This window comes from Arvicanthis niloticus, chromosome 11, assembly GCF_011762505.2.
Source record: "Arvicanthis niloticus isolate mArvNil1 chromosome 11, mArvNil1.pat.X, whole genome shotgun sequence".
Lineage (NCBI taxonomy): Eukaryota > Metazoa > Chordata > Mammalia > Rodentia > Muridae > Arvicanthis > Arvicanthis niloticus.
The window spans coordinates 54,450,841-54,476,924 of NC_047668.1; the positions used below are offsets into that span (position 1 = coordinate 54,450,841).

Below are 26,084 nucleotides of genomic sequence, written 5' to 3' on the forward strand. Positions count from 1 at the left end.
TCAAACTTAGATCTGCCTGACTGTCTCCCAAGTGCTGGGATTAGAGATGTGACTTTTACTTAGCTGCTCTAGGTAGAACCTAAGGGGAGGGGCCTTGAACTCATGCTCCTACTGCCTCTACCTCTTCAGCTTAACAGACTAGTCTGCTGTACCCCAACCATTGGCCCGTCACATCTGTCTCTTTCAGGACAAGGTTTCTCTGTGTGGCCCTGGCTGTCCTGGAACTTGCTCTATAGAGCCGGGCTGGCTTTGAACTCAGAGATTCACCTGCCTCTACCTTCAGAGTGCTGGGATTAAAGGTGTGCGCCACCATCACTCAGCACCTCTGCCATTTCTTAACCCAGACCATCTTCACTTACCATCTCAGTTTACTGCAGGCTCCTGACTGATCTCCCCGCTGGTAGGCCAGTGCTTCTCCATGTCTTCTGGGTGCTGCATCCAACCTTTCCCACACACTCAGCCCATTTGGCTTCATCCTGTTTTATCTCTCAGCAGCCAATATCCCTGCCATCTGTGGGATGGTACTACAGGGTCAGACTCCTGCCAGCTTTACCCAGGAAACCTCAAACTCTGCTCTTCACAGCTCTCGGGCATTTACCTGCCTGGTGGGATGCAGAGCTCCCCAGGGCCACTGACTTTCAGGCACTTTTCTATACTGATATTGTGAGGAGCTGGAGGTAAATGACAGGAGGTGCCTTTCAATAGGGTTGGATAGGTTTGAAGGATTCGTCTAAAATACCTACAGAAATATTAGATCTGCAAAGTGCTTAGGTCAGCACCTGAGAACTGTTAACTGGTCCAGAAAAAATAGGTCAAATGGTCTTCAGTATTGAGGTCAGGAAACTGACTTGAGGCAGCTAGTGAGACACACAGCACATTCAAGGCAGCTTCTCAGTGGATGGAGAAAAGGCTCAGACATGGCGATTTAATTAAAATGTTTTCTTTGCTAATAGCTGCTTTCATTTTTATCTCCCAGGATTCTAAGCCCTAACTTCTGGCTGTAGAGGAGTTTATTCCATTCAGAGCTGTGTTATGGTTAGGAGAGCCAAAGCAAGCAGGGCAGGAACACCTCCCACCACTTAGCAACTGAGGAAAATGTGCATGCCACTTGGCAGCAAGTCCCGCTTCCACACAGGGACAGCTCCAAGTTCTGCAAAAATCTGTGGCAGCCTCATGGGCTCCAGTTTTACACTTGTACAGTTTAGGTGGAACAAAGTACCGGAAAGGAAGATGCTTCACATGGCGTTGCTTGCAACCCTCGACCTTACCCCTCCAGTTCGAGAATTGGCTGGGAATGGGGAGGAGGGGGCGTTCAAGACAGGAAGGGATCCACACAATAGCAGGCCTGGCTGTCTCAGCCCTCTTTAGGACACAAAACTGCACCTAGATCCACTGCTCTTCAAACAGCATCCAGACTACAGACTATGTTCCTTTGAGAATGGATACACGAATCTCACAGCCTATGGTATCTCAACCCCACCTCCACTAAGCAGGAACCCTGTGCCAAGCCTGGCTCACCTCTGTACAGCAGAACATTTTCACCCCTCTGCCAGTCTGTAGTGTACCTGAGATCCTTCGCCCAGCCCTGCCCCTGCCCAACAGGCCTTTCTGAGTCAAGATCTCTACAAATTGGTTCCGTTTAGGACACTACAGCCTTGCTTCCCAGCTACTTGATCTGTGTGGCCCATCTCTCCAGGTTCTGGATGTCCCCCAAGTCAGAAATGACCTGTTCCTTTCTACTAGAAAGGTGGATTTGAAGTCAAGCAGACTGTGGCTATCAGTCTCACAAGCACCCACCGTCTCCAAGCCAGTTTGCACATCTGAAAAAGTGGCCCATAAGGCTGTTGAGATTAAAGGAAAAAATGTGTTAAGTTTCTATTTTGCATCACTTTAAAGCTGGAGAGTCTCCTCCCACTGCTGCAAGGTGCTAACTGCTCAGAGGGAAGCAGTTTCTTGAAAGGTGTCCGGGTAGTTTGGACCATTGGGTACTGATGTTAGGCAGGTATTTAAACCACTGGATGCCTTTCTGAAACTCCTTTAAGGACTTGGGAGGGTGAATGAGGGAGGCTGTAAAGTGGACGGCTTGGGTTATAAGGCATTCATTCCAGACACACCTGCGAGATACAGCAAGTCTTTGTTTCAAAAGCCTGAAACAAATTGCAAAGGTGAGTTTGATAATTATCTCTATGCCACTGCACACGGCGCCTTGAGTACAGGCTGTGCCGGTGAAGTCTGTTGTTGAAGTTTATGGACCATATGGCTGCTCCTCTGCCTCACCTGCAGCGGCAAGAACCACACCACCTTAGCTGCTACCCTAGGGGCTCCACACCAAAGGCAGCTCAGCTCTCCATGGCATAAGGCAGTGGTCCCCAGGGATGCTAAGGTGGGTTCCCCATACTGATAGCAGCTGGAGAACACCAGGGCAAGGGTCCTAGGATGTGCTGGCAACCCGGGCCGTCGACACACATGGCTAATCAGAAAGGAAGAGTTACTGCCTAGAGGACAATGAGTCTCGGCAGCCCCCACCCAGCACACATCCCCCTCACCAGGACCTGGTGTTCTACCAAGAAGGCCAAGCCCCACTGCTCAGGACATGGACTCCCACTTAACCCAGAGCAGGCTGGACATAAGCCAGAGTCTCTAGGAGAGCTTTGATGTCAGAAAAACACATCAATTGAAGAGCATCAAGTGTCAGCTGGAACCCTACAGAGGTGTGTGTGTGTGTGTGTGTGTGTGTGTGTGTGTGTGTGTGTGTGTGTGTGTTTTCCTACCAGGGGCATCCTCTGGTACTGACGACAAACCAGGAACTGTTTGGCTTTTTATTACAGTCAGTATAAAAGTAACTGTACAGATTTGAGGTGTAAGAACGGAGATGAGGTGAGGGGTCCCCAGTATCTGAGACTGCACCCCCAAGTCAGAAAGTATTCTAGTCCGGAGCCTAACGCATGGTCCCAGTTTGTACAGATATGTGCTTGGGCTGTCTGTATCTCCAGGGTGTCTGCTAAGCGTGCTGCCCCCGTGGGGGGCATCGGGATTCCTTGCCCAGCAGCTGGGCCTGAAGAGAGGAGAGAGGAGGCTGGGTCCTAGAACCGGCCTAGCACGGTGGCAAGCAGAGCCATTCGGATGTACATGCCGTTCTCAGCTTGGCGGAAATAGGCCGCTCGGGGGTCCGAGTCCACCTCCACACTGTAAGAGAAGCAAAAGCATGACCACCCAGCTCCTGGAGAGGCGGTTCAGGCGAAGGCCCCACCCCACAGCCAGCCCAAGGGTATCCTAGGACAAAGAGGCCACATCACCTTATCTCATTGACACGGGGCATTGGGTGCATCACCACCATCTTCTTCTTGGCTCGGGTCATAATGTGGGGAGTGAGGATGAACTGCCCGAAGCACTGTAAGGTAGGTAGGGACTCCATTAGAGACTCAGGACAGAGATGGCCACAGAGAACACAACCAGGGCGCTGCACACTCACACATGGCCTGAGCCCCTGCCCACCCTCTCACATGGATGTCCTGTGGTCTAGCCCCAGCCCACGCCCCTGCCCACCCTCTCACATGGATGTCCTGAGGTCTAGCCCCAGCCCACGCCCCTGCCCACCCTCTCACATGGATGTCCTGTGGTCTAGCCCCAGCCCACGCCCCTGCCCACCCTCTCACATGGATGTCCTGTGGTCTAGCCCCAGCCCGTGCCCCTGCCCACCCTCTCACATGGATGTCCTGAGGTCTAGCCCCAGCCCGTGCCCCTGCCCACCCTCTCACATGGATGTCCTGAGGTCTAGCCCCAGCCCACGCCCCTGCCCACCCTCTCACATGGATGTCCTGTGGTCTAGCCCCAGCCCACGCCCCTGCCCACCCTCTCACATGGATGTCCTGAGGTCTAGCCCCAGCCCGTGCCCCTGCCCACCCTCTCACATGGATGTCCTGAGGTCTAGCCCCAGCCCACGCCCCTGCCCACCCTCTCACATGGATGTCCTGAGGTCTAGCCCCAGCCCGAGCCCCTGCCCGTGCCCCTGCCCACCCTCTCACATGGATGTCCTGAGGTCTAGCCCCAGCCCGTGCCCCTGCCCACCCTCTCACATGGATGTCCTGCGGTCTAGCCCCAGCTCCAGCCCCGAGCCCCTGCCCGTGCCCCTGCCCACCCTCTCACATGGATGTCCTGAGGTCTAGCCCCAGCCCGAGCCCCTGCCCACCCTCTCACATGGATGTCCTGCGGTCTAGGCCCAGCCCGTGCCCCTGCCCACCCTCTCACATGGATGTCCTGTGGTCTAGCCCCAGGCCTTGTACTCACAGCTTCATATTCCTGGACAGAGCCAAATCGTTCTTTCTGGATCCGTGTCATGTAGAGCACGTCCGTGTCTGGCAGCGCCTCCTCGATGCTCTCAAACTCCTCCTGGGGAGGGAGCCCCAGTGAATGCCCTGCAGAGCTCTCACCACCCAATCCTGGCCCTCTGGTGTGGGCTGAGCTACCAGGATCTCACCTGCTTGGTGCCTCGGGAGGCTACAAAGTCCCGTACGCTAGGTGGCATGCGCAGGCTGGGAGGTGCCACGTAGCGTAGGCTCACACGGTACTGGGTGAGCAGACAGGCCAGGGAGTGTACTGTGCGTCCATGCTTCAGGTCACCTACCATAGTGATCTAAAGGAGGCGGCCAGTCATCAGGTGGGCTCACAAACATCCCCCTGCCATTTCAAAGGCTGGGGCCTCAGGACTAGCCAGTGCCCAGGCCTCCTGGACACAGCACAGCCTGCCCCCCACTCCAGTCCTCCCCACCCTCACCGTCATGCCATTGACAGTCCCCAGCTCTTCTCGAATGGTGAAGATGTCCAGCAGGGCCTGAGTGGGGTGCTCCCCCACTCCATCCCCAGCATTGATCACTGGTCTGCGGCAGTGCTTGGCTGCCAGCTGTGAAGACAGGAAGCAGTGGGAGAACCCTGCCTTCTGCAGCTTGGAAGGCTCTCCCTGCCCCACCCTGCATCTCCTGGGTTCCTTCACCCATCTAGGCCAACTTAAGACTCGTGTGTGGGCAGGAAGGGACTTTATGTTCTTGGGTTCAGCCTCGGCCACCCCGTCTGAGGGGACAGGCTGGCCTCACCTCCACAGCTCCAGGCTGAGGGTGTCGGAGCACGACGACGTCTGCATAGCAACTCATAGTCTGCACTGAGTCGGCAAGGGACTCGCCCTTCTGGACAGAGGACGTGGCTTCCGAGAAGCTGAGGACAGCGCCCCCGAGCCGGGCCATCGCGGCTGCGAAGGAGCTACTGGTGCGGGTGCTCACCTCGTAGAACATGGAGGCCATGACCTTCCCCTGGGGAAAGGACCAGTGGGAGGGGTGTGTGCATGTGTGCCTTGGGAATGTGCACAGGGCAGTGCTCGACTCCCACTTACACCAGAGGATGCTGAGAACCTCCCCTGAGACCTGCCACCACCAGACATTTCCACACTACCGTGACTCAGAGCTAAAGCCGTGACTGTGTGATGACCCAGGAGAGCAAATGTCAACGGCTGTCTCCTGTGACTAACGCAACGCAGATCAGATGACCCCATATGTAGGGTCACCACTAGGAGGGTGCTGGTCCAGATGAAAAGGACCTTCTAGAGCAGAGACCTGCTAACAGTGCAGTCTGCACACATACCTACATGAAGGGACCAGAGGCAGCACCAGGCAGCCCCACTGCCCACTGTGCAGCCCTCCCGACAGGAGCCATAGGGAATCGAGGGCTGGACCCCACAGTCCTGACCTACCTTCAGGATGTCTAGGCTCCGCTCTTTCTGCACCATCATCCGCAGTGTGTGCGCCACGTTGAACAGATGAGACATCTATGAAGGGTCTCAAGTTAGTCCTGCAGGTGCTGCCACCCACACTCCAAACCCTCAAGCTCCGCTGTCAACGCCCTGTGTCCCCCTGGTACCTGATCCTTAGTGAACTGCTTGACAGACAGGATGTGCTGGCCCACTAGGGAGTGCAGTAGGGGTGACATCTGAGGGTGCAGCAGGCCAGAAGCCCCTAGGTTCTGGGGTGATGCCTGTCTAGGTACTGGTGGTGCAGGGTAGCAGGGGCCATCAGGGGTTCCCATCAGCTCTGCAGCGAGGGTGGAGCAGAAGAGTCTGGTTAGAGGGATCCCCTGCTTGGATCAGACTACAGAGGCCCCCAGGTAAAAGTGCATCAGTGTGAGCTCACCTGGCTCCGCTACCTTCCTGGGTGGCTTCTCTTTGGGTTCCTCAGCTGCAAATGACAATAGGACAGAGGTGGTTATGGTGTGGGGGTCCAAATCACAATGACTTCTGCTTCCAGTGCTTGTGTTAAAGCCACCTCAAATCACAGGTGCTACAGCAGGTTAGGGGAGGCAGGAAGGATGCAGCAGCTACGGGGAGGGACCCAGGACTCCCTGTGGTGCTGCGCTGTACCCTCCCAGGGCCTTCCCAGCTGGCATAAGGAATTTGAGGCAGAGGAATGGCCAAGTTCACACCAACAGCAAGCGGGATTTACCCCATGCTCGGCTGCCCCATGAGATCCCAGCTCCTGGGCGGAGGTACATAGCTGCCCACACAGAAAAAAGGCCCATGAGAAGACGCTGGAGGATGCTACTTCCTGCTGTAGGAACTACTTTAGTCAGAGTAGGGTACAGTGGATCAGACTAAGAGCAAGGGTAGGAGTGTGGCAGGAAAGGGGATAATGGAGTCTTGAGAAGAGCCTGAATCAGTTCCTGGGTAACTGGGCCCCCATCCCTGGCCCATTATGGACACTATGCAGAACAGATCCCATCCCTCTATGAACAGGCTATGTGGAACCATCTATCCCTACACAAGTCAGTAGGAAAGAGCCTGCATTCTGTGCCACAGGGACCTCTCTTACCTGGCAGACCTGGGTCAGAGGCCCGGTGGATTCGGGGTGGCAAGTGGAAGCGACCATCAGGGAGGCCTGGGATGACTCGGCGTGGTCTTTCAGGCGTCTGCAAAGGATATGGCCCAGCATGTTGAGAAGTTACTGACCTGTGTTGGCCACACATAGTCCCTCAGGAAAAGCCAGTGGGCCCCCGCATAGAGTTCACCGCACACCACCTCTGCACCGCCGCAGCCTCCCAACATGCTGTCAACGGCTGGCAAGCACACCTGCTTGTTGGAGGTATGTGCAATCTAGCAAGGCCTGGGTAGACACATTAACACCAGGCTTGTGATTACCAGAGCTGGCTTCCTACACTGAAAACTAAGTCCCCTCAGCAGTGGACAGGGAGGGAGGCAGGTAGTGTGACTTCAACTAGCAAGTATAGCACTTCCCACCAGTGAAATTGCTAGCCCAGCCTTAGGGCACACCCCTGGGCTGGGGGCCAGATCCAGCCCAGGGGCAGGGTAGTTACCGTGGTTATTTCGGTGGTGGCAGGAGTTGGAGGAGGAGGCTGGGGAACAACCCCTTGAGGCCACTTCCGAACATCTTGTCCATAGCCCGGGGGTACCAGCACCTGCACACGGAAGGCAAAGACCGTGAGGGAGCAGGGAGTTCACAGAGACTCTTAGAGAAGCAGACACCAGCAAAAACAAAAAACAAAAAACAAAAAAAAACAAAAAAACAAAACAACAAAAAAAAAAAACAACCAAACAAACAAAAAAACGTTACCTGGGACACAGGGCAATGGGTCTGTATTGGGCAGGGAGTCAAATGAAGCTGCTTAAGAGGTCACTTCTGAGACCAACTGGGGACCACACACACACCTGTCCATCAATGTAGGCGACCTCCCCTCGCAAGACTACACGGCGCACGGTGCCCTTCACCTTCTGTCCTTCAAATGGGGTCCAGTGGGCCTTAGAGAAGGGCATGTGGCTGGGAATCGTCCACTCGTGCTCCAGATCCACCTGTCCGAATGGTCAAGGGTAAGGTCACACAGAGTACAGCTTTGAGGGTGGAACTCTCCCCAACTCCAGGCCCTCAACCTGTCACCTCTACATAGGTGTCCTCCTGAAGAGGCAGGTGGAAGATCCGCCGAGGGTTATGGTGCAATCGCTGTAGCAGGTCATCCAGACTGAGACGGCCTTCACTCACCGCTGTCAGCAGCAGTGGCAACATGGTCTCTAGCCCCGGGAAGCCAGGTGGAGGCTTGGGCCCACACTTCTCCTCCAAGGTGTGGGGAGCTGTGAGAAAAACAGCTATCACTTTGGGTGGCTTGGCCACCTCATCCCAAGGCTACACTTGGAGCAATGCCACGGTCCTCACTACCAACTCCCTTGGCCATGTTGTTCCGGCCACCCTCTGGGGCTCAGCCCCTGCACACATAGCCTCCCATTTCCTTCTTTTGACCAGCATTTGTCAAACCCTTAAGGACTTAAGGACCCCAGAGTCTGGGCCTGGCTGCCACTTTCTTCCTAGAGCTGCCCTACAGCTTGAGTTGGGGCGCAAGCGTGCTGAGGTGGAAGATGCGTGCTGGGTCCTCTCACCGTGGTCTGAGGCAAAACAGTCGATGACTGCCATATTCTCCCACAGGGCTTCCATATCCTCTCGGGACCCAAGCTCAGGGCGGACCTCTCCTTTCCCAGGTCCCAGGCGCTCCAGGTCTTCCCGGTTTAGGAACAGGTGGTGAGGTGCAACCTCACATGTCACTGGCAGCCCCTGTGCCTTTGCAGTTTTAATCAGCAGGATCTGAGGAGAGAGGAGGACAATCACAGGAGGCCCTGACATGGCATGCCCTGTCTTTCCAAGTCTCTATGCTTGGCAATCTTTCTCAGAACAGTGAGGGCCGAATGTGCCAAGGGTGCTGGCTTGGGCTCTCCCACCCCTCCTGCCTCCAAGGACTTGTGGTGACCTTTGGTCTTTCTGGGAAAGTGACAGGGGTACCAGGATCTCTGATGCACTCTCACCTCTTCCTTCCGAGCCACATGACATATGTGCACTGGACGCTGGGTCAGCTGAGCCACCATGAGGACCGCAGCGACACTCTGCCGCTCTGCATGGGCCACAATGGGGAGGTGGGAAGGCCAGGTTTCAAAATGCTGGGGGCAGAAGTAATTGGTGAGAGAAACTGAGGAGCCTTCGATCTGATCCGCTGCACTCATTAGAGTCCAGGGCCCTTGGAAACCCCTGAATCCTTTCTGTTGGCAGCCCATGTAGATGAGGCCTCAAGCCAAGAGACGGCATGTGGTGACACATTGCTTACCTCCATCCACTGGGCTACACTGTCCAGCTGTAGCTCAGAGAAGGTCTCATTGAGGTAGAGCTTCAGGCCTGCTGCAGATCCGGCCACAGCACCCAGAGTCCCTGCGTTTTCAGATGAAGCTCCAAGGAACAGGGCAAAGTCACAGCGGGCGCCAGCCTCTGCCAGCTAAACAGGATCCATACACACAAGGTAAGGTTTGCCGGCGTCCATGCCCACGGATGTCAGCTAGGTACCAGTAGCCTGGGGTCTAGTGGCTTACCTTCTGGGCAAGGGCCAGAGCAGGAGCATCAGTGATGGGGGGCCGGGTATTAGGCATAGCACAGACCATGGTGATGCCCCCAGCCAAGGCTGCGGCTGTGCCTGAGGCAAAGTCCTCTTTGTGTGTCCCACCCGGTTCCCGAAGGTGCACATGGACATCAATCAATCCTAGAAGGTGGGGGCAAGATCAGAGTTGGCGTGGGAAAAGATTCACAGCCACTAATACAAGTTCCCAATCAAAAGCACCGTGGACAGAGGAAGCTCACACCAAGAGAGATCCTAGGGCCTGCACAGTCTGTATGTAAATCAAGGCAGACAGTCCTGTGGCTGTCATTACCACCCCAAAGCCTTACTCACCAGGCAGGCGCACTAGCTTCTGGGAGGTCATGCAGTCAACGTGTACTTTCAAAGGAGGGGCTGGGCCGATCTGGCCTAGGGCCTGCAAGTGGAAAGCGAATCAGAACAGATTTAAGGGAAGGGTGGGTGGCCCTGGGAGCTAAGTTAGGACCCATTTCTCCAAAACCCGCACCTTTTCTCCATCCATCTTGCTGACTCTGGAGCCACAAAGCTTTACCATGAACATAGCCTTTTCATGGCGCCATCTCCCATCTCCCAGAACATACTTTCTCTTCCCCCATCACAACACCTATCACCTCAGCACCCAGGGCTGTGTTACCTCCACAAAGAGTTTGGTGCACTTGATGTCAATGATGAGAGGCACAGAGAAATCAGCAGCCAGACGCCGGGTACGGTAGCCCTTGGTAACAAAGGAGGAAAGACGCCGACCCCCAGCCCCACGCATCGACAGGTTAATCACTAGCTCAAAGTGATTCTCAGCCAGCTGATCCAAGATGCTCCGTTGTGGTGGGCACTCACCATCCACAGCCTCTTCAAAGTGCCAGTCCACAGCTGTTACCTGCCAGCCCAGAACTAAGGTCAAGACCAACCTCACCCCAGAAAATGCCGGTGTACTGGCTGCTTTTGTGTGCCAACTTGACACAAGCTCGAGTTATCACAGAAAAAGGAGCCTCCCTTGAGAAAATGCCTCCATGAGATTCAGCATTTTCTCAATTAGTGATCAAGGGGGGAGGGCCCATTGTGGGTGGTGGCATCCCTGGGCTAGTAGTCCTGGGGTCTATAAGAAAGCAAGTTGAGCAAGCCAGGGGAAGCAAGCCAGTAAGTCACATCCCTCCTTGGCCTCTGCATCAGCTCCTGCTTCCTGACCTGCCTGGGTTCCAGTCCTGATTTCCTTTGGTGATGAACCGCAGTGTGGAGGTGTAAGCTGAATTAACCCTTTCCTCCCCAACTTGCCTCTTGGTCATGGTGTTTGTGCAGGACTAGAAACCCTGACAAGACAGTTGGGCAGGCCTATCTGAATGGATCTAGCCCGCAGTGAGAATGAGAGTCTGTGGGCATGGGTCGAGGGGCTGCCTCTGTCTGCTACCGACAACTGAAAAATCGTTTCTCCTGTGTGAATGGAGTTAGGTCACTAACAGCAGGACAAATTCATACACACGTACATGTGCACAAGACTTGGAAAGAAAATAAACAAAACACAAGAACGTTAACAGTGCAGAAGAGCCTTCGAGAAACACACCCTGCTTGCCTACCTTGGAGCAAAGGGAAAGGGAGACAGTGGCGAGTGACTACATACCTTGACCCCGTGCTCAGTGTAGAAGTCTGCTGTGCCCAAGCTGGCATAGAGGCTGTAGCCCAGGCTCTCCAGCAACCGCACGGTTGGGAGCAGCTCACTTTTGTTCTAAAACCAAGCAGAGGCAAGTGAGCCCAAGCCTAGATAGCCGAAGCCATGTACCGTGCATGTGGCCTTTCCTTCCCGGTGGCCCTGGTACCTTGTAGCTGCCGATGGTCAGCAGGATGTTCTTCTTCGGGATCTTAAAGCCAGTGCTGAGCATGGCTTTGAGGTAGGCTTCACAGCGGCTCTCTCCAAAGCCGGCCACCTCCCCAGTACTGGTCATCTCTACACCCAGTACCACGTCAGCACCGGCCAAGCGTGAGAAGGAGAACTGAGGTACCTGGGGGAAGCAGCAGGACAGAATTCAGGCGACGGGGAAGAGAGGGCTCTGTCCCCATCACATCCACACTGAAGGGCTGGCCCTCCAGCTTCCACACTGCCTCCACCCTGGCTGTTTTCCAGCCCCGGACCCAGCCCCAAGGAGCAAATCCAACCGCCTTACTATTCTTGTGACTCAGTTCCAGTACCACCGCGTCTCCCAAAACATACTCTTGGAAACAACACCGCCCATCTCCAAACTCCTTGTACATTTGGTGTATAACTCGGTTATGTAGGTGTATCACACACTGTTCCATAACGAGCTATTTCTGAACCAAACTTCTTTTGCCTCCTACAGGGTAAACTCTTAAGAGATGACGACCACTGTATTATCCTATGGTTGGGCAATAATGCCTTGTGTGTGTGGGTGAGAATTCATCTGTTCATTGAGCTCTCTCCCTTAGCTCAGTGGCAGAGCGCTTGCCTCGCATGCCTGAGACCCTGGGTTCAAGTCTCAGTAGCTCAAAAAATAATAAACTAAATAAAGCAACCAGGTGTCCCACATTTTACAGAACCATCTAGTTTTTGACCTGAGCTTGTTATAGCAATTAGGGGATCTGTACACCAGGCTCAAGGGCCCCATCCCCCAATTCACCTTTACTCCCACGACTCCAGAGCCGGTCATGAGCCCCACGGACTCTACTTTCTCCCCCATGATGATCCTTGTGGCTAAGGCTACGAGGTCAACACCCAGTGTCTTGGACACGAAGGGGAAGGAGCGAGATACACGCACGTTGCATTCAATAACCTTCAGCTGGTCATCCTAGGGGAAGGAACTTCAGGTCAGGCCTTGTGAAGCCCAGATGTGCTGACACCGCTCTACTGACCTGGGCTCTTTGCCTCTCTCTCTCTCTCTCTCTCTCTCTTTCTCTCTCCATTCAGTGAGTAATCAGCTGGATGACTGTTACCGCCCCAACACTGCAGTGGGCTCTAGAAATGACCCCTTACCCAGCTTTGCTGCCTACATGGGTGAGGGTAAGAGACAGTGCAACATGGAGGAACTGTAGGCTTTTGTCTCTTCCTGCCGACTTATTACCTTGGCAATGAGCTGCAGGTTGAAGGGCCCTGTAACCTGTAGCTCCTGGCCCACAGCATGCACAATGGCTTTGATCCGCTCCAGAGTTTTAGGGGTGATGTCTTGTGGGGGGGTCACCAGTGTGGCATCACCTGAATGCACACCTGCATTCTCTACGTGCTCAGAGATGGCGATGGCCGACACGATGCCGTCACAGGCCACAGCGTCCACATCAATCTCCTGGAAGCAGACACAGGCAGCGAGACTGTAGAACGGGACGACTTTCTCCTCCTCCCCTAAGAAGCTCCCTTTGTGAAACAGGGTTGTTGGATACCACCCATCCTTCCTGGGCCACTGTGCCTATGACCCAGCGAGTGCACAGCCTCCTCTGGGGCTGGCGGGGGGGGGGGGGGGGGGGGAGACCCTCACCTTGGCTTCCTGAATGAACTTGGAGATGACCACAGGGTGCTCCTTAGAGACAGCGGCCGCACTGCTGAGGAAACGCTCCAGGTCCCCATCAGTGTACGCCACGTTCATGGCAGCACCGCTAAGTACGTAGGAGGGGCGCACTACACAGGGGTACCCAACAGTCTGGCAGAACTGCCGGGCAGACTGCAGAGACAGAAGTTCAGTGGGGCTGGTCACACTCACTCACAAACACCACCCAGCCCCCGGCTTCCTGCCAGGCCTCAGCCTACCTCGAGGTCACTGAGCTCTCGCCACTGAGGCTGGCTGATACCAATGGTATCTAGGAGCCGGGAGAACTTGAACCGGTTCTCGGCTGAGTCGATGGCTTCAGGGGAAGTGCCCAAAACTCGACATTGCTGCCGATGCAAAGCCATGGCCATGTTGTTGGGCAATTGCCCACCCATGGACAGGATCACACCGTCGGGGTTCTCTAACTCATAGATGTCCATCACCACCTGGAGTATAGGAAAGAAACCAAAGACAACCAAAAGGCTCAAGGAAGCTGTCTCGCTCAGTGCTTTCTTCACCCCCCCACACCAAGTACCAAGGAATCCGGGCTGCCCAGCCTATCCCACTCATTCCCTAAGCACCTTGGGAAACCTTATCCCTCTCACCTCAAAAGAGATCTCATCAAAGTATAGTCGGTCGCACATATCATAGTCGGTGCTGACTGTCTCTGGGTTGTAGTTCACCATGATGGTCTTATAACCCATCTGCCATAGGGGGTGGAATAAATTAGGGATTAAGAAGAAGCACACAGGGGCTGGAGAGACGGCTCAGTGGTTAAGAGCACTGACTGCTCTTCCAGAGGTCCTGAGTTCAATTCCCAGCAACTACATGGTGGCTCATAACCATCTGTAATGGGAATCTGATACCTTCCTCTGGCACGCCAGAGTACATATAGATAGAACACTTAATACATAAACTTAAAAAAAAAAAAAAAAAAAAGAGGAAGCACATAGAGAACTAAGCCAAAGCACCCAATACAGCCTGCCAACTTCCCATGAAACAGCTAGACACAGGTAGACAGGTAGACAACATGTTAGGATGAGATTCAGGCAGAGAGAGGTAACAAGATACCTGATGGAAGCTTCCTAACCCAAAAGCTACAATAGAAGGTTGTTTTTCTTATAGGACTTATATTAATATTAATTTCTAATGAACAGGAAGATCCAGGACCTTGTGTGGGGGGACAGGCAACCACCACTGAGAACAGGAAAACTAGGAGAGAAGAGGGCCTCTGACCTTCCGGAGCTGCTGGATGCAACCCACAGCACACCAGTCAAACTCAACGCTAGAGCCAATCCGGTAGACGCCAGAGCCCAGGACCAGGACGTGAGGGGTCCGAAAGTCGAGGTCATGGGTATTGCCCCAGTATGTCAGGTACAGGTAATTTGTCTGGGCCGGCCACTCAGCTGCAACTGTGTCGATCTGTTTCACTGCTGGGCAGATCCCCAGTTCCTGACGCAGCTTCCGAACAGCCAGCTCTGTGCTAAAGGAACAGAAAGTGGGAACAGAGTATAGACTGACTGATAAGCAAGTGCTAGGGCAGGGTTAGCAAGGAAACGTCCTATGGGCAAACAAAGATAGGAACTTCCAAGGTTCCCCTCCAATGGCTCCTGAGGCAAAAGTTCCCTCCCCACATGTCTTGGCCCGAGGCCCTCACCACCATCTCTGACCTCAGGACTGCGAGGGCAATTTGCTTGTCTGAGAAGCCAAGGCACTTGGCCTGGTGCAACAGGTCTTGGGGTAAAGGCTGTCCACGGTGTTGCTCCAGCAACTGGGCGTGGGTCACAATGCGCTTCATCCGGTGCAGAAACCAGCAGTCGATGCGGGTGAGCTCGTAGAGACGCTCCACGGAGTAGCCAGCCCACAGAGCAGCAGCCACCACAAAGATGCGCTTATCTGTCGGTGTCTCCAGCTCCTGTTGGGGAAGACCGCGAATGGCTGGAGGCAGGGCAGTGCAGGGGTGGAAAAAAATACAGGCAGGGACGGGAGAAAGAGCAAATCATGTGATCACTGCTCCATTGCTGTCAGTGAGCTCCAGCCGAGGGGTGGCCTGGAGCAGGACCCAAGTCGGGGTGCTTACCACATCGCTGACTGGCTTCACTGTGTGGTCGAAGCCCACACAATTCTCATCTACCATGCGCAGGGCCTTCTGGAAGGCCTCCTCAAAGGAACGCCCAATGCCCATGACTTCGCCTGGAAGAACAGGATGGAGGGGCTGAGAGTGGAGGGGTGGGTGGACGTGCGGATACCCAACACACTCATGGTAGGTTCTCAAGGCACATGGTGGTGGTCTTATGATGCTTCACCATTAAGAAACCTAAAAGCAAGCTGGGAATGGTGGTGGATGCCTTGAATCCCAGCACTTGGGAGGCAGAGGCAGGCGGATCTCTATGAGTTTGAGGCCAGACTGGTCTACAAAGTGAGCTCCAGGACAGCTAGGGGCTTGTTACAGAAAATTCCTGTTTCGAGAGTACCCCCCCCCCAAAAAAAAAAAAAAAAAAAAAAAAAAAAAGAAAGGAAGGAAGGAAGGAAAAGGGAAGAAAGAGAAAGAAACCTAAACGTAATGTCTTTTCCTACCATTTCCAGACAAGCACAGCCTGTGCTGAGTGAATATAGAACAGGCATGCATAAATGGGCCTGTAGATACTAGAACTCGTTAGTTAACAGCAGCAACCCAAACTACTGATGACTGTCCAGCTATATGGCTTGATTTATTCACATCACGATGGTACCATCTGGAATGTTTCATCCTAGAACATTAAAGTCTGGATGATGGGAAAATGATCCCACTCTTGAGATTAACATCCATCCGCCCTTCTCTCTCTCCCTCTTCCCCCAGGACACAGTTTCTTTATGTAGCCTTGCTTGTCCTAGAACTCACTATAGACCAGGCTGGCCTTGAACTCAAGACATCTGCCTGCCTCTGCCTCCCAAGAGCTGGGATTATAGGCCTGAGCTACCACTACCACCCGGCTGCTAACTGCATTTAAAAAAAAAAAAGTTTTGAAAGCCTAATAGGACGTGTGCGCCTTTAGTCTCAGCACTTGAGAGGCGGCGGCAATTGGATCTCTATGGAGTTTGAAGCCAGCTTGGCCTACATAACAAGTTCCAGAACAGCCAATACTATGTAGAAAGACCCTGCCTCAAAATGAATGAATGAATGAATGAATGAATGAATGAATGCATGCAGATTTGAGGTGCTAAGGAGATAGTCAGTGATGTATTGCCTAGAACATGAGTTCAAGCTCTGACACCCACACTAAAGCCAGGTGTGGCAGAAGCCCCTCCCCACACGGCTGTACAACCGCATAAGCACGATGTCATTCCTGATTTACTGTAATTTAACAGTGGAATGACTAAAGGACATTTAGCTTTTAAGTGTTGATGGTGGTAAGTGAGGCTGTAGTATTTGTTGTTTTAGATTACGGCTTAGAAAAGATTCCCAGAAGTGCAGGCAATGGGTAACTGTAGCCCTTGTTAAGTACCAACCCCATCACAGATGCGGCTGCCCTAGATAAACAGTGTAAAGTGAAACCAACCTCCACTAAGTGGGAACTTCATTTTACATGAGTTTTGCTAATCATAGTACCTTGAAGCTGAGTGTGGTGGCTCATGCCTGTAATCTCAGAACTTAAGAGACAGAGGCAGGAGGATCACTGTAAGTTGAAGGCCAGACTAGTCTATACACAGCAAGTTTCCAGGCTGGCTATGGCTATATAGTAACATCTTATCTAGGGAAAAAAAAAAAAAAAGATCAAGAGCTTGAAGCAGGAAGACTGTAAGACTTTGGGGACAGTGTATGGCTACACAGTGAACATCATATATATCACTTATAAAGTGGATAGCTGGTGACACAGCTAGAGCCTGTCTCAAAAAGACAGAATCAAAATACACAAAGTTATAAAAGTTTACAGGGAGAAGATGGTATTTCAAGAAGACTGGGAGGAGTAAGAGACATTTCAGAGACTCAGCTGGGAATCAATCTTTGATTATCCTGTTTCCAATCCACTTATTTTAGCCACAATTTAATTATGGCTCCGTTCCCATGTTTATTATAATTTTCATATAACAGAAACTCATCTCCAGAAGGAACATCTTGGCAGTCTTGGAGGACTTCTAAAAATTCTGAAACAATATCTGAGCTCAGATTTACTTGTTTAAAAGCCACTTGTGCTCTACATGGAAGCCGGGTGCATGGTGACATGCTCCTCCAAATCCGCTGGTGGCACCTGAACTAGCGCATGCTTCTCTCAGATGAGGCAACCACAGAAACACTGCATAGCACACAGCTGGACTCCAGCTTGCTTCACCACTACACGGTAGTGGTGTCACACAATATTCTAAACAGTCTGCTGGGGTTTTTGTTCTTTTTTTGAGACAGTGTCTTGCATTACAGTTTAGGCTAGCATAGAATTTACTCCATAGTCCAGACTGGCCTTGGACTCACACTCCTGTCTAAGCCTCCAGGTACTAAAGCTCTGTTAGGTAACTGTTGCTATCTTGGTCTGACCTTAACTCTGTGTTAAAACAAAATTCCACTTGTAGATACCAAGTTGTTGCCAGAGGAGGAGACGGGCGAGGAATGGCTAGCACCATGCTGACTTCCCCTCACTGTAAGGAGCTTGCCTGGTGACCAGAGTTCAGTTCCTGAAACTCACATAAAGCTAGAAAGAACTGACTAATTGTCCCAACTCCCACATCTGCACTGTGGCATGCACGCCCCACCCTCACATAGACTGTGCACACAAACAGCATACTAACAAACTAAGAATTAAAGATTCACAGGGAAGCAGCAGTAGTAACTCTTCCCCTGTAAATATTTAAACAGTAAATAAAATGTCACTGGGATTTATCAATCTAACGATGCGGCTGGAAGCAAGACACCACGAGGATGAAGTGTGTCAAGGAAGACGTGAGCGATGTGTTCACAACCAGCAAGATCTGACTTTTGTTTTGAGCTCCCTACTCCTTTGTGAGCCCTCAGCCAGGTCTCCTTCCTCCTGTGGCCCCTCCATTTACTTGTTTGTTAAATAAGAAAGATCAAATAATCTGATCCCAGGGACTATATGCTAACACAGGCTTCCAAATGACTTTTGACCCCTTCTCCTAATGAGGATAACTATTTAACTTGAAATGTACCCATTAACTCTGAGAAAGCTCTATTCTCTCTCTCTCTCTCTCTCTCTCTCTCTCTTTCACACACACACACACACACACACACACACACACACACACACACAAAAAAAACCTGCTTTTCAAGACAGTGTTTCTCTAAGTAGTCTTGGCCACCCAGCAACTTGTTCTACAGACCAGGCTGGTCTCAAATTGACAGATCTACCTGCCTCGGCCTTCCGAGCGTTGGAATTATAGGATGAGCTGGCATGTACTACCACGCCCAGCCTGATGATCTGTGTTAAAGGATCGTGCATTGGGAGAGCTGAGAACTACTGGTCTCTTGGTTCTAGCAGGACCCACGGGAGTAGGAAACTCACCAACACTCTTCATGCAGCTTCCAATCTTTGTACTGACACGCAGGAACTTGCTGAGGTCCCAGCGAGGAATCTTTACCACGCAATAGTCCAAGCTGGGTTCAAAGGCTGCTGTTCCTCCCGTAACAGAGTTTCTGAGCATCAGTGAGTTGGGTGCCAAAAAGACAGAGAAGAATATACAGGGTGAGCTTCCAGTCCCTCCCATAGATCATGTCTTATGAATAATTTCAATTTTCCCCTCCCCTTAACACCAGGACTTCCCCCAAGTTATACCTGAGCTCTGGCAGGGGAATGCCCAATGCTAGCTTGGCTGCCACATAGGCTAGTGGATAGCCTGTGGCCTTACTGGCCAGGGCAGAGCTTCGGGAGAGCCTGGCATTTACTTCAATGATGTAATACTGCAAATAGGAGAACAGAGAGACTAAGTCACTGATACCTGGCCTAGAAAAGAGCAGCAAAAAAAAAAAAAAAAAAAAAAAAAAAAAAAAAAAAAAAGAAACCAGAGAGAGAGAAATGATTGGGCCCCTACTAGGGATGGAGAGAAAAGACCTGCAACCCTAACCACGACAATCCTGGCTTCACTCTAGGGTGAGCAGGGCCAAGAAACCTCTTAACCTTGAGGCCCAAAGACCAAGGTGTGAAGGCCGCAGTATCAGCCTCATAGCCTCACCTGCTCAGACTCCGGGTTCAGGGCATACTGCACATTGCACTCCCCAACAATCCCCAGGTGCTGGGTGACCTTGATAGCTGTCCGTCGAAGAAGCTGGTACTCTCTGTCATTCAGAGTCTGGCTTGGAGCCACCACTATGGACTCCCCCGTATGAATGCCCAGCGGGTCTAAGTTCTCCATGTTACATACCTACAAACGGGGTCACCAACAAAGGGGTCAGAAGGGCCAGGAGGCAACATCCCTAGGCTCTGCCATGTCTGAAGAGGGATCTCTGCTTTTCCAAAAGTTCAGAATGTGCAGCCCCGGTGCCTCGACACTCACCGTTACACAGTTGCCGTAGGCGTCTCTCACCACCTCATACTCAATCTCCTTCCAGCCCTTCAGAGACTTGTCTATCAGCACCTGGCTGGTATGGGCAAAAGCTGGAGCCACAAGAGCTGAGAGTTCCTCTTTAGTGGAAGCAAAGCCAGAACCAAGACCACCCAGGGCAAAGGCTGCTCGCACCAGCACAGGGTAGCCTAGTCGCTCAGCAGCTGCCTGAGCCTGCAGTGAATGGGAGACATGAACCAACAAGTCATTTCTGGAACCAAAAGAAATAAGGTTCAGAGGAAACGACATCACCCCACTTCTACCCAAACACTTAACAAACCTGTTCAAGAGAATTTGCTGCTTCACTGGGGGCAACATGCTCTCCAATCTCAGCCATCCTGGCAGCGAAGGCTCGCCTGTCCTCAGTCAATTCAATGGTCTCCACAGGTGTACCCAAGACCCGGACACCATACCGAGCCAGTACCCCAGCTTTGGTCAGCTCCACACCGCAGTTCAGGGCTGTTTGACCCCCGAAAGTCAGTAACACACCATCTGGGCGTTCATTACGGATCACCTGAGGCAGGAGGTAGGAGCCGCAGGCATTAGAGGAAAGTAAATCAAAGCAGCTTAAGAGCCCAGAGTGACCAGCGAACCCCCTTGCCCATTGAGAGTCCCCTCCTCAGGCTATCCTTATCGGAATCAGAGCTGTACCTGCGTGACGTAGTGAGGTGTTATGGGAAGGAAATAGACCTTGTCTGCCAGCCCTTGAGAGGTCTGCACTGTGGCAATGTTGGGGTTGATCAGTAATGTCTGGATGTTCTCCTCCTTTAGGGCTTTAATTGCCTAAAAGGGCAAAGATGGCTGATGAGCCTCTTCTACAGAAGACAGGACTGAGGCACTTCTTCCCCTCCGTATACTCTTTAGTCCTTAGTGACATCTCTTCTTCCCGACCTTAACATTTATTTGTCCCCAGACCTGATCCATGTCCTCTCTTCAAACAGTATTTATGCCTCCCTCTTCCTCCTCCTCTTCCTCTTCTTCCTCCTCCAGACTCAACAGGTGGCACATCCTGATGGGAGGCCATACCTCTTACCTGAGAGCCTGAGTAGTCAAATTCTCCAGCTTGGCCAATGGAGAGGCCCCCTGAGCCTAGGATCAGAACCTTTCGTGGTGGCGGGAGCCCAGAACCAGGAATGGGAAGCTCAGGGGGACAAAGGCGCTGAGCCAAGCGTTCTCTTACTGCAGACACAATCAAAGTCATGGAGTATCAGAGTGAGCGAACGCCAGAGGTCACATCCGCATTAGACCCTCACTTCCAGATCCCCTAACTCTGGAGTTCCTTTATACAGAAATGGAACACCTTGCCCACAGTTCACTGTCTCTCTTCTTCCCTCACACAGCTAGCTTTTCAAGTATGTCCCTCCTAGACTCATCCTGGAGCTGGCCCTGCTCTTGGGTCCACAACCTGGTTCTACAAAGGGCTTACCTGTCTGGCCCCCAGCCTGCCCAGCTGCAGCCTCTCTCACAGTTTCTAGAAACACATCGAAGAGCAGTTCCATATCTGAAGGGCCGGCCCGGTGCTCTGGGTGAAACTGGACACTATTGAAGAGATTGAACGACCCAAACTTTGATATCACTGCCAGGGCTACAGTGACCTCAGAGAGGACTGAGGGCCACTGCTGTACCTTGTTTTCCCACCTCCATGGCCCCTTGTCACCCCCCAAAACCCTCCTGTTCACCTGAAAAAGGGCAGACTGTCGTGTACAATGCCTTCGTTCGAACAGTCATTGGCATTGGTAAACAGAGGAGCCCAGCCTGCTGGCAGCGAATCTGCATCCACCGCAAACCCGTGATTCTGGGACGTCAGAAAGCAGCGCCCAGTGCCCACAAGTAAACAGGGCTGGTTGTGGCCTCGGTTTCCGTATCTGGAGAATGGGACTCAGAGTCACAACCCCTCTTGCCAACCTCTCCCCCACTACCTGAAACTCAGCTCTTTTCGATCTCATGGCTCCCAATAGCTCGATGACTGTTTCCACATCAGTAACCCCCAGCTCTCCAGACACTGCTAAGTGTGGGCTCCGTCTGCTCCCACAAGCCCACCTCATCTTGTAAGTTTTGGCCCCAATGGCTAAAGCCAACAGCTGATGTCCGAGGCAGATTCCAAACACAGGTCGAGGATTAGGCTCAGATAAGACTCGAGTCAGTGTGGACACCACACCGGGGTAAGAGGCAGGATCACCAGGTCCATTACTTAGGAAGAGACCATCATACTCTGAAATGGGCAGAAAAGGTTGACACCTAAGGGCTGATGGGACGCTCAGCAGAAACAAGGCACCACCTATGAAGCCTGGAGGCCTTTGTTCAACCACAGAGCCATGGCAGGAGAGACCCCTTAAAGCCGCCATGCCATGGCACATACCTGCACCCACCACTACAATAGTTAAATTTGTCAAATAAAAGCACACATCCACCCCGGACCACAGAAGTGAAATCCCTGAACTCCGCCTGCCTTCCTGCACCCATCCTGACTTTTATCAGTTGTTCTGAGGGATGGCTCTTCCACTCAAACCCAAGCCGCTCATCTGCACAGGTCCAGATACTCACTCTGGCTGTCTAATTCATGGTTCCAGGGTACCACAGTAACCTCAGCCCCAAGTTGGCAGAGACATCGGATCTGATTATACTTGAGGCCACAGTCTAGAGCAAAGATCCGAGGGGTACCCCCTGCATTGAATACCCGTGGAGTCTGAGGAGCAAACAGCAACAGTTGGCAGCTGTGGTCAGCAAGCTTAACACATGCCCACACCAAACCCCATCTTTGAAGTCCTTGAGTTTGCCCCAGTTGTGGTCAGAAAAGTAACCACTGGTCTTCTGCCTGCAAACATGTCCTATTTGCTTCCTCTGTACCTTAATAGAAACCTCTGGTGCCAAGGGCCGGGCATTTGGGTCCACAAATGGCAGGGCTGAAGGCTCTGTCCCTTTCTGGACCAGTTTCCCCAAGAGAGATCCTTGTTCCCGCAACTTCTTAGTCAGCTCTCGAGTGTCCACTCCTGTCAAAACAGCACAGCCTCAGATGACGGTCCCGAACTCAGTCATCAGTGAGGGCAGATGTCCAGGAACACTGCCCACCCTCAGCCCTGAGTCAAATACAACTGTTCTACGGGTATCAAAATTCTGGACCACCCTGATGAGAAGATCCTCATGGCGGGCATCTGTAGCCCAGGCATGTGGGAAACTGCAGGAGATCGTCCTTGGCTACACAGTGAGTTTGAGGTCAGCCTGGGTTATGTAATACTCTGTCTTGAAAATCCCAAACCAAGAAAAAAAAAAGCAGACTATGCAAAATTAACAGACCTCAGAAACCTTCCTGTGTCTTTCCGTGTAGGTACACTGCACTTTACCCAGATGCCCCAGTGCTTGCTCTCGTACCTTGCAGGCCAGGGATGCCACGCTGTTGCAGCCACTCATGCAGGGTGCATGTGGCGCTCCAGTGGCTGGGCGTGGGACAGCATTCTCCCACTACCAGTCCCGCCACATGGATCTCCGAAGATTCAAACCACTATAGAAGGAAAGAGACCGTGAGGAATTAGCTCAGTGACAGCTAGCTCTCAAAGGCATGTCCCTTCACTGTCTGGCCACAAAGGACAGAGTGTAATTCCTACAAAGTCCCAAGCTCTCCCTGCTCTGCAGACAGTCCTTTGACTTTGCATTGTCCCATAAGAAACACTGAATATGGGTCCAGTGTGTCCAAGAGAACAGAAAATGGTGCTTTCCCTTGTCCAAAATCTAGCTCACAAATCCTCTCTTCGAACACCCCCATGTCTACGTATCCACTGCAAGTTAGCTTCCTTCTAAGAAGGAACCTTTTTCCACTTCACTGCTATTTACAATGTCTGGAATATGTTCTTGCACACAACACAGACTAAACCCTCAAGCATTTACTGAGTGCTCACGAGGTGCAGACCTTGTAATGGATGTCGGGAAAGGCAGTGAGCAAGGGTAAGGTCCCTTGTCTTCATAGTGCGAACCTTCCCCTCAGGGAGTCAGAAACTCTAGCACGGTAATATAAAGAAACACGGTAATAATTATATAGGTGTGATAAAAACAAAGTAATAAGATATCCGCCCAGAACATTAAAATAAATCAAGCCAGTGGGGCATGGTGGTGCTGCAGACCTTTAACTGGAACTCTGAATTGGAGACTAGCCTGGTCTAGAGAAAGTTCCAAGACAGCCAGGACTACACTGAAAAAACAACACGCACGCACACACACACACACAGTGCCTATAAACCCGAAGCCAGTGTGGGCTACACACAGAGACAATGGCCTAAAAAGAATAAAAAAGTGTCCATGCCTCACCTGCAATCCCAGCACAACGGAAAGCTGAGGCAGGAGGCTTCTGAGTTTGAAGGTCTATCTAAGCTGCAGCCCTCCGGGATCTGCAGGGTGTTTTGGCTGGCCCTCCCCACGTGGAGTGATCCATGTACACAAGTTCAGGCAAAGCAAATGCATTGGGCTGTGGGAGGTCTCATTCACCCTGCTTCTGTCAGGGGTCTCAATGGTTTGACAACTTGCATATTAACCAAATTCATAAGATACTGCCGCCTTGTAGCCGGGTGATAGCGCATGCCTTTAATCCCAGCGCTTGAGAGGCAGATGGACCTCTGAGCAAAGCCAGTGAGGCCAGCCTGGTCTACAGAATGAGCTTCAGGCAGCTAAGGCTAGACAGAGAAACCCTGTCTTAGGGGTGGGGGTGGGGGTGGGAGATACTGCCTTGTAAACTAAAATGCAGCTATTCAAAGGTTTATGATGAGGAATCCTTTCTAGGAATTAGTGTGCCCTCATCCATCACTCAGGAGACAAAGGCAGTCGGATCTCTGAGTTTGAGGCCAGCCTCGATACTGAGTAAGTCCCAGGTCAGCCAGGGATACACAGAGAAACCCTGTCTCAAGAAAAAAAAGGATCTGCTGGGTACATGAACTAATATCACAACTTGAGATTGGAGAGTTCAGGCCAACCAAGGTTACATAGTGAGACCTCTCTGTAAGCCTGGAATCAGGGCTTAAGCAAGTTTTGTGGAATATTGCATCTAGGCTTCTACTATCTTAATGGTTGTGTTGATATTAGCACTTAACTCTCAGAGGCAATACAGTTTCCAGATTTCACAGAATGAGGGCGGGGAAGCTCACTATATGAGGAAATTTGAGTTTATCTAGAGGTAAACACTGTTGAGAAGTGGAAAATGAAACAAGGCCAAGTAAGGAGTCCAGATGGTGACCAATGTCACTGGTATGTAGAGAAACAGACAACTGGCCTTAGAAGGGGTATATGACCCTGCTAGTATCCAGTTTCTCAACCTGTGGGTTGCAACCCCTTTGGGGTCAACCACCTTTTACAGGGGTTGCCTAAGACCATGGGAAATATCGGGCATTTACATTGCGATTTACAACAGTAGCAGCAAAAGTAATTTCCATATGATTTAACAGTGAGCACTGGGCTAGCCACTGTATTAAAGGGTAGCAGAATTAGTAAGGTTAAGGACCTAAAGGATTGTTAACCCCTATGACTCTACTACTTTAAAAACAACAACAAAAAAAAAATCCTTTGCTGGACCTTATGAAATAACTAGGAATTGCACTCCTTGCAATTTTGAGAACTGCTCCCATAAACCCTCTGCCATTTTCCTTGGACCATGCTTTCACACAGACTCTCAGACGGAATACTCCTGAGGTCTTCAGCTCTCTGCCTTTCAAGGTACTTAAAAACCCTGTAACTATGGTCGCCTTGGTGTGTATAGATGTTATCTCCAGGATGTCTAGCAGAGTGTCAGTGTCGTCACTTCACCGTTAACTTCTGATCTGAGAAGGGATGTAGAGAAAGCACTGGGTGTGACTACCTTGCTCAGGCCGAACTCGTCCTCTTCATCTGAGGGAATGCCGTAGTTGCCGATGAGAGGGTATGTTAGCACTAGGATCTGAGCTTTGTAGGAAGGGTCAGTGAGGGCCTCTGGGTAGCCGACCATGCCGGTCTGAAACACTGAAGAAAGGCAGGGCTAAGTTCTGGCAAGGGCACCCATCGGAACACTGCCCCGAGCGAGCGCAGCAATTCCCGGAGGAGATGACTGCTCCGGGTGTGAGTGGTGAAAGGGAGCTGGGGCCGGAGGTATCGACTCGGGGAGAGGAGTGTGCAAGCGGGGTGGACAGGTTAAGCAGAGTGGGTCGGCAGCCCGCCCGGGCTTGCTTACCCACTTCCCCAGCAGTCGACACAGCGGCCCCAAAGGGCCGGCCCTGCAGCACCGACCCGTCCTCCAACACCAGGGCCGCCATCGGGTCGGAGCTGAGACAGGGTGAGCACCGAGACGCGGGAGGCGCGGCGAGCCCCACTGGAACCAAGCGAACACCGCGCGCCGGAGTTGGTCCACGTGGCTCGCTGCGCGGGGCGCTGGCGAGCAGGCGGGAGCGGCAGGCTGGAGCCTTAAGCGTAGTGAACTGAAGCACTACTGCGACGGCGCAGGCAGCCGGCAGCGTGAGGGGCGGGGCCGGGCACGTAAGGGGCGGGACCATGGGGTGGTTCCACAGCAGCAGCCCTGAAGACTTGAGAAACCCGACCCTCCCACACCAGCCTGTCAAGCTGGAAACGCGCGCAGGTAGGGCA

The 26,084-nt window shown here is 52.3% G+C and overlaps 1 protein-coding gene across 2 annotated transcripts; it reads right to left on the reverse strand.

Annotated features, from left to right (window-relative positions):
• Positions 1–2,805: 2,805 nt before the first annotated feature.
• Cad (carbamoyl-phosphate synthetase 2, aspartate transcarbamylase, and dihydroorotase) lies at positions 2,806–26,026 on the reverse strand. Of its 2 annotated transcripts, XM_034514074.2 has the most exons (45): positions 25,675–26,026; positions 25,327–25,466; positions 22,860–22,989; positions 22,338–22,480; positions 22,035–22,176; positions 21,531–21,702; positions 21,170–21,355; positions 20,917–21,029; positions 20,524–20,669; positions 20,142–20,273; positions 19,771–20,004; positions 19,443–19,664; positions 19,122–19,310; positions 18,725–18,849; positions 18,455–18,585; positions 15,043–15,155; positions 14,633–14,877; positions 14,199–14,445; positions 13,568–13,666; positions 13,184–13,408; positions 12,915–13,097; positions 12,507–12,725; positions 12,066–12,233; positions 11,250–11,432; positions 11,054–11,158; positions 10,076–10,315; positions 9,757–9,838; positions 9,401–9,567; positions 9,142–9,306; positions 8,846–8,977; positions 8,426–8,627; positions 7,932–8,122; positions 7,706–7,846; positions 7,354–7,455; positions 6,852–6,948; positions 6,486–6,536; positions 6,177–6,221; positions 5,908–6,077; positions 5,741–5,815; positions 5,091–5,303; positions 4,775–4,900; positions 4,478–4,633; positions 4,288–4,389; positions 3,297–3,391; positions 2,806–3,186 (listed from the first exon to the last, which is right to left on the reverse strand). In XM_034514074.2, the coding sequence occupies exons 1-45, from the start codon at positions 25,991–25,993 to the stop codon at positions 3,084–3,086; spliced, it is 6,966 nt and encodes a 2,321-aa protein (XP_034369965.2). In that variant the 5' UTR covers positions 25,994–26,026; the 3' UTR covers positions 2,806–3,083. The 2 variants fall into 2 exon arrangements, with proteins under 2 accessions (XP_034369965.2, XP_034369964.2); XM_034514073.2 differs by lacking the exon at positions 6,486–6,536.
• Between the last annotated feature and the right edge of the window lie 58 nt (positions 26,027–26,084).